General features: G+C 40.5%; 4 protein-coding genes across 4 annotated transcripts; all 4 read left to right on the forward strand.

Annotated features, from left to right (window-relative positions):
* Positions 1-480: 480 nt before the first annotated feature.
* Positions 481-1,609, forward strand: LOC105228387 (trypsin). Its single transcript, XM_011208205.4, has one exon. The coding sequence runs from the start codon at positions 669-671 to the stop codon at positions 1,374-1,376; it is 708 nt and encodes a 235-aa protein (XP_011206507.1). The 5' UTR covers positions 481-668; the 3' UTR covers positions 1,377-1,609.
* A 2,103-nt stretch (positions 1,610-3,712) lies between these two features.
* On the forward strand, positions 3,713-11,924 carry LOC105228389 (transmembrane protease serine 9). Its single transcript, XM_049451066.1, has 4 exons — positions 3,713-4,630; positions 5,036-5,814; positions 7,973-8,820; positions 10,988-11,924. Exons 1-4 carry the CDS (start codon positions 3,778-3,780, stop codon positions 11,796-11,798), a joined length of 3,291 nt encoding a protein of 1,096 aa, XP_049307023.1. The 5' UTR covers positions 3,713-3,777; the 3' UTR covers positions 11,799-11,924.
* LOC105228388 (trypsin zeta) lies at positions 4,945-5,935 on the forward strand. The gene has a single exon (XM_011208206.4). The coding sequence runs from the start codon at positions 5,029-5,031 to the stop codon at positions 5,878-5,880; it is 852 nt and encodes a 283-aa protein (XP_011206508.1). The 5' UTR covers positions 4,945-5,028; the 3' UTR covers positions 5,881-5,935.
* LOC105228469 (trypsin alpha-3) lies at positions 7,951-8,969 on the forward strand. The gene has a single exon (XM_029551163.2). The coding sequence runs from the start codon at positions 8,015-8,017 to the stop codon at positions 8,822-8,824; it is 810 nt and encodes a 269-aa protein (XP_029407023.2). The 5' UTR covers positions 7,951-8,014; the 3' UTR covers positions 8,825-8,969.
* Positions 11,925-12,322: the final 398 nt, after the last annotated feature.

Below are 12,322 nucleotides of genomic sequence, written 5' to 3' on the forward strand. Positions count from 1 at the left end.
CCCAGCACGGTCTTCATCAGCGACCTCTTCCCGGCACTCAGAAAACCCCATATGAGGTTTCAGTGCTTTTAAATGACAATCATTTCTGTGGCGGCTCCATTATTGCAAAGGATGTTGTGCTGAGCGTATGACTAAGCCCACTCTTAGGGACAATATGACTATTCCGTTAGAAGTTCTGATTTTTTCGATTCAACTTAATTTATGTATATAGGAAGATCCGAGAGAGACGCTTAATATGTCTTCGATTCGGCACTTCTCAGCTCGGTTGGTTTACGCTCCATTCGCTTTCTGGCCAAAAATTTAAATGCAACATCAAAAATAATGTTAAATTCGGTAGCATGATAGGAAGAATATTAATAACGGCTTGCTAATCTATCTCAACTTCATTGTTGCTATGAATCACGGTTTGTTATCTTCGCATAAAATTGAAGTAATTTCAAAGCGATATTCTGTTGGAAGTTCAATGCTTTGTCTGGTTTCTTATCAGTTCATTAACTTGCTTTTATTTTTTAGACTTTTGTCGTGACTGTTACGCTAATGAAACTATTACTAAATCATTGCTATTAACTGTTTCAAAATTATATAAGTTAATGCCTACAAGAAGAGAAACAGTTTAGCTGCGAAAGCTAATAATTGTCAGAGGTGGACTTAAAACAGTGTTTATAAAGATGTTTACTTCGTTAGTTTGTCGTTTGTTGCTGGTGATTTCAGCGTTCGCCACTAATACGTACGCCGATGGAATTGAAGGTGGCGTAGCCACTACAATTAAGGCACACCCTTATCTCGTCTCCATACAGGGAACCGATGGCACACGCGTCTGCGTTGGCGCTCTAATCAGTTCCAATATTGTGGTTACTGCTGCACAGTGTTTGACTTTCTACGATAGTTCCCAATTGGTCGTGGCCGTCAATAACGGTGGTCGAGTAGTAAAAATTGCCGCCAGTACTTTCGATATAAAATTCGATCCAGAAACTAATGCCTATGATGTGGCCCTTCTGAAGTTGGCAGAGTCCGTGAATTTAGGTACTATTAATGTAGCGAGCAAATTGCCGAGTACAGGTACTAGTGGCGTAGTCAGCGGTTGGGATGCAAACAATAACTTGGTAGACATAACTGTGAGTGTCATAAGCCGCAAGGATTGCGTGTCTGGAAAGTACCGTTATAGCAAGGACGATGTATTGAAGAGTATGGTTTGCGGCCTGGCTAAGAGTAGCAATGCTTGTGGCGCAGTAGGCGGTAGTCCTTTGGTTGTAAACAATGAATTGGTCGGTTTGGCTTCTTGGGGTAACGGCTGTGGTAACAAAGGTAATCCAGCTATTTATACTGATATACCATCTGTAAAATCATGGATTACAAAAACTGCTAAGACATTGTAAAATCGTCTGCTATGTATACGGCCTATATACCTACACGAAATCAGAAAAGTGTTGCCTCGATGAGTTCAGTTCTAAATTCTTTGAAGGTAGCCTTAATCTTATCTATTGTCAATCAAGAAAACTAAATTAGCAACAATGTTTATTTTAAAATATTAATTAATCAGTAAAGAAATATGTCAAATAATGGAATAATAAAATATATATATATTCAATTTATCAACATCAAAAGTAAACTATAATTTAATTCGAAACTTGAGATAACTTTGTAGAAGAAATCAATTTACGCATTCGTCATTAGTTTGCAAATGGTTACCAAACTAATCACAGTTATTCTGATGGGAAACGTTTTTTATGAGTCGAGACAGTATTTTATTTTAAACAGTATTGTATAGGGGCGCAATGAAAGTTACGTCAACCAAGGGTCTTTACATACAAAAAAAGACCCACGAGCAACTAAACACAGCTTTTTCATTCTCCACTATAGAAGATTGAACCAATGGTTCCGTGATGACAGTTTCAATGGCTATATCTATACTTCACTGACGGATCCAAGGATGAAAAAGGAACAGGAGCATGATTTTCCTGTAGTAATCCATATATGTATATATATAAAGGCTGGAATTGTGGATATTACAGAAGGTGTCAAGGAGGCTTATGCTTTCATAAACATTCTAGCGGACAGCTAAGCGGCAATTAAAGTATTCGTAGCGTCAATACTAAGTCTCATTGTGCTAGGTTATGCAAGCAGGCAATAATTAGACTTTTAGTATGTGAGTCGATTATATACCACAAAGTTACTTTGGCTAAGGTTGATGGTGGATAGACAAAAAAGCTCCTATTGCTAGGCAAAAGGGAGCTCAGTAACGTCGTAGGGGTCATTACAGGGCACATACCCTTAAAATTCATCTTAAAAATGGAAAATATGGATTCGGCGGAATGGAGAGCATGCACGGAGGATGAATGCCCAGCCTTCAGCCGGATGAGAAGGAACATATAACACGGCTTTCGATACTACAACTTAAGATACATTAAGTAGTTGCGGTGGTTTTTTCACCAAATCCGCTAAGAAGCTGAATAAGATTTAAATTGGCTACAACCCGGGAGCAGAATGGACCTAATGATGGCCTGTGGCTCTTTTCAACCAACAAACCGGCAGTATTGTAATCTCCTACCAAACTGATAAGAACTTGTCCGTACTCAGGCAATCCAAATATAATGGTAGTCTGTGCTACCGTCTAAACAATTATAATTGACAACACTAAAGAAACAGATAATAAATTAGTTTCGCTTAAATATGAAATCACTTTAACTGCGTTTTTAATATAAAATATATTATTATCACTGAAACTTTCATAATTTTCAAGTGGGCATATTTCATTTTAATAAATTTTAGCTTTAGTGATAACGGGTGATTTTTTTGAGGTTTTTTCATGCATTAGTATTTGACAGATAACGTGGGATTTCAGACATGGTGTCAAAGAGAAAGATGCTCAGTATGCTTTGACATTTCATCATGAATAGACTTACTAACGAGCAACGCTTGCAAATCATTGAATTTTATTACCAAAATCAGTGTTCGGTTTTTTTTTTTTTTTCGGACAAATTTTGTTCAGCGATGAGGCTCATTTCTGGTTGAATGGCTACGTAAATAAGCAAAATTGCCGCATTTGGGGTGAAGAGCAACCAGAAGCCGTTCAAGAACTGCCCATGCATCCCGAAAAATGCACTGTTTGGTGTGGTTTGTACGCTGGTGGAATCATTGGACCGTATTTTTTCAAAGATGCTGTTGGACGCAACGTTACGGTGAATGGCGATCGCTATCGTTCGATGCTAACAAACTTTTTGTTGCCAAAAATGGAAGAACTGAACTTGGTTGACATGTGGTTTCAACAAGATGGCGCTACATGCCACACAGCTCGCGATTCTATGGCCATTTTGAGGGAAAACTTCGGACAACAATTCATCTCAAGAAATGGACCCGTAAGTTGGCCACCAAGATCATGCGATTTAACGCCTTTAGACTATTTTTTGTGGGGCTACGTCAAGTCTAAAGTCTACAGAAATAAGCCAGCAACTATTCCAGCTTTGGAAGACAACATTTCCGAAGAAATTCGGGCTATTCCGGCCGAAATGCTCGAAAAAGTTGCCCAAAATTGGACTTTCCGAATGGACCACCTAAGACGCAGCCGCGGTCAACATTTAAATGAAATTATCTTCAAAAAATAAATGTCATGAACCAATCTAACGTTTCAAATAAAGAACCGATGAGATTTTGCAAATTTTATGCGTTTTTTTTTTTTAAAAAGTTATCAAGCTCTTAGTGATACTATTTTACTCAGATTTTGTCACGAAATTCGCAGTGCGGCAGTGTACACTCGCGTGTCGGGAAGACAATACCCGGATGAATTGCAAAATGACTACCTACGCGTTTAATATTTTGTTTGCCTATTTTACCTTTCTTTTGGCGGTCATGTCCAACGCGGATATGACTCATCTCGTCAATGCTCAAGTCACGGATTCGCGAATTGTTGGCGGCAAAGTGGTCAATATTATACAGTATCCTCACCAGGTCAGTTTACGTGAAAGGAATGCCTCCATACCGGAAGACCCCTACGACCATTCATGTGGCGGCAGCATATATTCTGATCGTATTATCATAACGGCATCGCATTGCGTTGATGATACGGAGAGCAACGAACTTATGGTTGTTGTAGGCACAAACCAACGCGATGGTGTTGACGGGGTAATAGTACCGGTTAAAGAGATTCTGATGCACGAAGAATATGATGAAGAACTTGAGGATAACGATATTGCTTTGTTGGTACTCGCCGCTGCGTTGCCAATAAATAATTTCACCATTAAACCAATTGAATTGACCGAGGTGCAACCGCAAGCTGGAGACATCGCTACAGTAACCGGTTGGGGCCTAAACGCTGAAGGTCAGATACCCGACTTTTTGCACGAAGTGCAAGTGCCGATAGTCAGCAATGTGATATGTGACGAACGTTATGCGGGTGGCATCACAGACGCTATGCTGTGTGCGGGTTTATTGGATGTGGGAGGCAAAGATGCTTGCCAAATGGACTCAGGAGGACCGCTCTTGGTTAATGGAAAACTAGCAGGTGTGGTATCATGGGGAATCGGTTGTGGGCAACCCTACTATCCGGGCGTGTACGCGAATGTTTGGTATTTATTACCATGGTTGCGGGCGACTATCGCCGAGGTGGAAGAGGCACTTTTGAACGAAGATTATTGAAAGAAGCTAATTTATGAGAATGTGTATTTTTCAAACATTGTTGTATTTATTATAAAGAACTAGTAATTTATTAAATAAAAGTTTCCCGTCATTCATTCCGCATCATTTGATCACGTAATGAATTATACAATGGACTAAACTCTTTATCAGGGCACCACCATAAATTATATTCCTTTAAATGGCCTTTAACAAGAGTATCACACAACTTTGTTACCATCTTATCAAGCCATACGCCGTAATCTACCAATAATTACCGATAAGTCCGCGGTTAGCGTAGCGTTGGATGTGCCTTGGCCTTATTACAAGCGCTTAAAAATAATCAGTCTTTGACCAACCGACTGGTCAACAAGTCTTCACTCTTGTCTTAAGTTAACTTTAAACGACAAATTTGTTGCAATGAAAGCCTGCATCATTATTGTCAGCCTATTGGCGCTAGCCTTTACGAATGCAGCTTGGGCGCGCACGCTCACCGAAGCGGATTCAGCCGAAGAAGGGATTAGCGCTGCGTTGGATGGACGCATCGTTGGCGGTTACACTGTTGACATCACAGCGCATCCGCATCAAGTTAGTATGCGTTATAAGGGTATACTCACACCGCAAAACAGTTATACACATAATTGTGGCGGTTCCATTTACTCCAAGTACCTGGTCGTGACAGCAGCTCATTGCGTGATCGGTAAAGTGGCGAGTCAATATCAAATTGTCGCCGGTGCCAATGAGAAACGTAGTGTCAACGGTGTAGTTGTGCCCGTCAAGGAGATCATTATGCATGAACAATACACTCCAAGCACGTATAACAATGATATTGCGTTGATAGTACTCGGTGCACCGTTGCCGATTAATAATGTCACAATTAAAGCAATACCGTTGGCGGACAAGCCCTCAGCGAATGGCGCTATCTCCGTTGTTACCGGTTGGGGCACGCTCACAGAGGGCGGTGTCAGTCCAGATCTATTACAAGAAGTCAAAGTGCCGATTGTCAGCAATGAGATATGTCAACAGGATTACAGGAACTCACTAATTTCCGATGCTATGTTGTGTGCGGGCGTACGCGGCGTTGGTGGTAAGGATGCGTGCCAGGGTGATTCTGGTGGTCCCTTATTGGTTGACGGCAAGTTGGCCGGTGTGGTGTCATGGGGTAGTGGCTGTGCAAGGGCAAATGCTCCAGGCGTTTATGCCAATGTAACGCATTTGCGGTCGTGGTTGGATGAAAAGATTGCTGCAGTGGAGTCTACGTTGTTGTACTAATGCTTCAGACTTTATGCTAATAAATAGTACTTTCACGTATCAATGTATTGTGTAATAGTTTTTGTTTTATTCTGTGCGTTTATTGGTTTTCTCGTCTTTTGTAGCTGTTATGACTTTCGTTGCCTACATTTGAGCGCGTAGGTACAAATAGCTTGGTTGAAAGAAATAATTGAAAGTGCAGGCTTTTTTTTAACGGCAATATAAAGCAAGCATAATTAATCGAAACCTTAAGTATTCTATAATGTCTAGACTAATTTTTTTTATCAATATGGCAATACTGTTTATCAAAAATTAATATTCATTTAATTGAGGGTACATAAATGATTATTCATATCAGAAATGATTATCAGTACATACATATGTTTATGGTAGTTGATCGCGTCTTTATTGCCGCTACTGTTGATAAGAAGCGGGCACGTATTGTACAACCGTTATACTATAAAATAATAAATAGTTTTTAAAATGCCCTTTAGGGCAAATCATTCGTATCTATTCTTGTTTTCAATAGTACAATGGTTAATATAATTAGAATAGATCCGTAATTTTAAGGAAATTCTATGCCGCATACAAAAGCGGAAGTTTTAATAATTATGGTGATTTCTTCAACGTTCTGGAATCCTACTCGAATCACAAATTGTCTCATGATCGAACTTAAATATTTGAACGATTTACTCGGAATTGATTTTGAAAACGTATTGTGGTGCGAAATCAAGCTATCTGAAACAATAAAGGGATACGTTCTTCTATGAAATGCGACAGACACCACCAAGCTAGGTATAAGTATATGCATCATGAGTTCCAGAAAGGAGTCTAATGACGGTCGTTCCTTAAGGTAAATCACAACGTTTTTAGCACCCCTCATAGGTCTGAGATATACGTAGGTAAATATGTTCGTAGATAATTTCATCTATCTTGGAACCAAAATTAACACCAACAAAAACGTCAGCATCGAAATTCAACGCAGAATAACTCTTGCAAACAGGTGTTACTTCGGACTGAGTGGACAATTGGGAAGTACAGTTCTCTCTCGACGGACAAAGATCACACTCTACAAGTCACTCATCATCCCCGGCCTACTATATGGTGCAGAGGCATAGACAATGACAACATCTGATGAGTCGGAGTTAGAAGTTTCCGAGAAAAAGGTTCTGCGGAAGATTTATGGTCATTTGCGCATTGGCATCGGTGAATACCACCGTCGTTGGAACAATAAGTTGTACGAGATATACGGCGACATTGGCATACAGGTAGTTCAACGAAATAATCGACAGTGACTACGCTGGCTAAGACAGGTCGTCCGAATGGATGAAAACGCTCCGGCTCTAAGAGTGTTCGACGCAGTAACCGCCTGGGAAAGCAAAAGAAGAGAAAGATCTCCACTCCGTCGGAAAGACCGATGGAACATTGGGCTGTACGAGATATACGACAACTTTGTTCAGCGAATCAAGAGACAGCGACTACGCTGGCTAGATCTTGTCGTCCGAATGGACGAAAACACTCCAGCTCTGAAAGTATTCTGTGCAATATCCGCCGGGAAAAGTAAAGGAAGCGGAAGACCTTCACTCCGTTGGAAAGACCAGGTAGAGAAGGACCAGGCGACACTTGGAATCTCCAAAAAAGAAGAAGAAGAAGAAGTATGTTCACAACATTTTAGGTGGTAAAGCTCGTTAAAACATCTCGCAAAGCTTTAGCTGTCAATACGGAGTCCCACAGCCTGCTGTATATTTCGAAAGGCTGCATTAAAAGGAGAAAAAATCTACAAAAACGCTGACCCAGTTTTATTTATATTTGTGTAGCATGTAGAGCTCTTTCTCAATAATTCCAACGATAATTATCGTTTTAACTATCTCGCGAATTTCCCCATTGGTCAAAACTAATATGCACGTCAAACGATTGTATAATTTACGACATACATATACTCGTACATGACTAGATATGACAAATACTAACAACGGAAAAATAGTTAAATTCAAGTGTTAGCAAAGAAGTGCGTTATCACATATGATTTTTCAAAAATATACGATAAGTTTAAATATTATCGGAATAACATAAAATTAGTCAGCTATACAATTTTTTAGGCCACGGGGCACAGTACAAGTTCGATTTCGTTGCATTACGGACGCACAAGAAAACAATGGCATTACTTCTTAACAACGCGCTACAACTTTTTCTTTTGGCGCTCTGTGCCTCAATCACGTTAACGGTCTACGCCACACCACAAGGACGCATTGTTGGCGGTGAGACGGTGGACATCGCTAGCGCACCACATTTAGTATCCATACGCTACAAGCGCAATGCTTCCACACCCTTCAGTCACCGTTGTTCCGGCACAATATATTCCGAGGATGTCGTGTTGACTACCGCGCGTTGCGTCATCGGCTTGGAGCGTCAACAATTGTTGATTGTAGCCGGCAGCAGTTATCGTTCACAAAGTGACGGTTATGTTTACCTCGTCAAATCAATTGCAATACATCCGGATTTCGATATTTGGTTCATCGATAACGATTTGGCCCTGTTGCGCTTGGAATTTTCGCTCACCAGCCAAAACGTGAAGGTGATTAATCCGATCAAACTGGCCGAGACTTTGCCCGCAGCTGGCAGCGCGGCTACAGTGGCTGGTTGGGGCGCAGCGGCCGAGTATGCAGAGTATGAGGAGCAATTGCACGAGGCCAATGTGCGCATAGTGGACACTGCGCAGTGCAAAGAAGCTTATGGCGCTGGGCGCATTAGCGCGGCCATGTTGTGCGCCGGTGGCGCAAGTGTAAATGGTGTTGCCGTGGACGCGTGCCTGGGTGACGCGGGTAGCGCGCTTGTTTCGAACGGCACGGCTGTAGGTTTGGTATCGTGGGGTAATGGTTGTGGACGTGTGGGTTACCCAGGAGTTTATACAAATTTGGTGCATTTCAATGAGTGGATTAGCAGAGAAGCGATTGTGCCATTGTAATAGTAAATAACAATAAATAATATGTAATTTCAACATTGTTATTATGTTAGTATTGACTTTTACGAACAAGAAAATGAGTAACTGGTTTGCCAATTGAATACAATACTTAGAAAATACAATAAACTACATGTGCTTATATAATTTACAGATAAGCTGTTTGATATTTCACCGATATTTGAGATAAGCAACTTTAAAATCAATCGAATATATGTATGTATTTAACAAATACACGTATGATCCGGTAAAAACGAAGAAAAAACCACAAGTTCGGTTGCACCGAAGTTAAAATACCCTTCACAAATCAGAGGGTGGTATTCCGATCTGAAAAAATTCTTCGAAAATTGCACCGTTGCCTTGGACAATAACCCATGCCGAAGTAAAAACAACGTCCATCCAAACACTCGATCCCGATCATTCAGTTTATATGGCAGCTGTGTTGTTGTTGTTGTAACGGCAAAATTCTGCCCAGTTAACAGTCCTTGGTCGGATAACAGTCGGGTCGGTTCCGGTCACGTAGATCCAACTCTCGTGGGAACGCGTAAGACAGCTATATCTAATAGTGGTCCGACAATGGCGACAAACGAGCGGCTTCTAGAGGAGAAAAGAACGTGTGCAAAAGACAGATAGTTAGACGGACGGGACGGATCAACTAAATCGACTTAGCGTCACTCTGGTCATTTTTATATAAATAAATACACAGAAAGTAATAGGACTGGGTTTCTTCCGCTGATGAATGAGCTAATCCAAAGTGATAACGACGCTCATTGCCTTTTTTGACATCAAAGGCATCGTTCGCCATGAATTTGTTCCTTCTGGACAAATCTTCAACGACAAGTTTTACGTGGAAGTCCTCAAGAGACTCAAACGAAGGGTCAATCGGGCCCGACAAGACATTGCAGCCGATTGGAAGTTGCACCACGACAACACGCCGGCTCACACCGCCTTTATTGTGAAGATGTGGCCCTCCGGACTTTTTTTGTTTCTTGGCCTGAAAAGGCCGATGAAATGATAGCATTTTGAGACGACAGAGGAGATCCAAGCAGCATGCACCTCGGCTCTCAAGGTTATTTCGGAGAATACCTTCAGTGACGCCTTCAATGCTTAGAAATTGGGCTGGAAGTGCTTCATCGACGTAGAAGGAGTCCATTTTGAAAGTTTTTACAGAATTGTAACGACTGGCTCAATACATTTTTTAAATCGACTCAGTTCTATTACTTTCTGGATAAAGTATGTATATACAATAATACTAAGCTTTTGATGTTAATGAACGGTAGAGTGGCTTCAAAGTACACACTCAACATAGTGACCTCTATTGATCTAAATAAGTAAATGATAAGCCTATCTTAGAAAACTCGGTAATGATTTCTTAAAGCTACATAATCTCTTCTGATATTGAAAGACTTTCCTGGCGAGAGATTCGAAGAAATCGGAAATAGTCCGAAACTGAAGAAATCTGATAATCACAATCTATCAGCATCATATTAAAATTGTCAATCACACAGTCGAAATAATGCTCAATCTATTCAACATCTCACTCTTCGAAATTCGGACAGACACATTGGCTTGAACTAATAACGATTTGTTCATTTTGTGTTCAATATAAACTTAGCAAAAGAATGCTTGTTTCAAAATTGCAAAAAATTAATAAAAAAAAACACCTACAGTTATAAAGGGAACCCTGCTGAGACCAATAACATCTATCAAGAAAGCACTGTTGAGACCAATAACATCTGGCAAAGGGTCTCTTAATTAACAAAGTAGTTTGTTTCAGCTTAAGTTGGCCCTTAAAAAAAGCTACTTATTATACAGCAGCTTTTACAGCAAATGGGTAGCACTGGTGATCTAAATAAGCTTTACTGGAAGTGAAAAGCTTTCTATCGGCATGCAGTGAACAAAACTTGGTGGTGTTGATACAAAGCTTAAACTCAATGTTTATTTTTTCGATTAAAGATTAACCACTAAAAAATGAAAATGAACTCTAACCATATCGCTCCATTAAACGTAATCAATAAAGATCAGAAAAGCTCAATAAACAGCTTATCATTTTAACTTATCACAAAAAACACATTAATAAAATAAGATAATCCGCAAATTTAGACCACACAGTATAGTTTAGTAAATAATAGTCGCTTTCAGTGCGTTTTGAAAAATAGGTTCGAAATAAATCGCCATGCAGTGTAAAAGTTTCGCTATCAAGCTTTGGCTCTTGCTTACTTGCTGCTTGGCGGCTACTGCATCCTTTGGAATACAACCCGCCATCATTGGCGGCCATGAAGTGAACATCATCAAGCATCCCTATCTCGTTTCCATACGCTACCGCTTGCCGGCCGACGGCGCGTATTGGCACAAATGCGCGGGTGTTATAATTACGGAGAAGGCAGTGCTTACCGCCGCACAGTGTGTTCGTGAAATCGAAACGGATCGTGTTATGATCGTCGCTGCCGGCAATCAGCGCACTGGCGGTGTTGGCAAAGTATATCCAGCTACCAAGTGGATCGAACATCCGCAATTTTCTACACGTACTGCTGATTACGACATTGGTTTGATATTTGTGGATTTGCCTTTTGAATTGAACGCTATCCACCCTGCGTTGCGTTCAATTAATATACGTGAGCAATGGCCTGCTGTAAACCGTTTGGCAACGGTGGTCGGTTGGGGCTATCGTGAGGAATTCGGTCCATCCTCCGATAATTTAGAAGAGACAAAAGTGCCAATAGTCAGTCGCGCAGAGTGTGTTTCGATTTATGGTTCCGGTGAGGTCACCGCGCGTATGATTTGTGCAGGATATGTGAAGACCGGCGGTCAGGATGTATGCCAAGGCGATACTGGCGGACCTTTGCTGTATGAAGGACAATTGGTGGGCTTAGTATCGTGGGGTTATGGTTGTGCGCGTCCAAGTTATCCCAGTGTTTACACCGATGTGGCCAGTCTTAAGTCATGGATTGTAGAGGAATTGCAGAAGGCGCAGTCATAAGAGAACATTTACATAGAACGGACAATTGAAGAAAATGCGTCACTTAAATTCTGTTATAAAAGCTGTCCATTTAAAGTTTTGTATGTAACTTTTTTGTATTCTGAAAAAATAAAATTTTAATCCTTACATTTAGCTTTTAATGATTTCAAGCAATAACAGAGACTATCTAGCTAATAACAGGAAAGTTCCAATTGAGTTATGGTGACTCCATATCTCTGAACTCATGTCCTATGTGAGCCTACTTGCTTCTGATCCTCCCAGAGCTAAAGTTCCTAAGCGCTACTGATCGAAATCGAAATCTTATAATAATAATCTAGATTTTCAAACTTTTCTGATCGCTACCGACGGAAGCTTAGGGGGTAATAAATCCTCTAAGGTACCTAAGATACAACATCCTTTGATACTTTTTCTAAACTGAATACAGCAGACCTTCATCTAAACCGAACTACGGTTGGAAGAATATACTAGAGAATACTTGAAATTAAGTTAGTTTTTAGAAATCCCTTGAAACTTAACGCAAACCA

The sequence above is a fragment of the Bactrocera dorsalis genome, chromosome 3, assembly GCF_023373825.1.
Source record: "Bactrocera dorsalis isolate Fly_Bdor chromosome 3, ASM2337382v1, whole genome shotgun sequence".
In the NCBI taxonomy this organism is placed as follows: domain Eukaryota; kingdom Metazoa; phylum Arthropoda; class Insecta; order Diptera; family Tephritidae; genus Bactrocera; species Bactrocera dorsalis.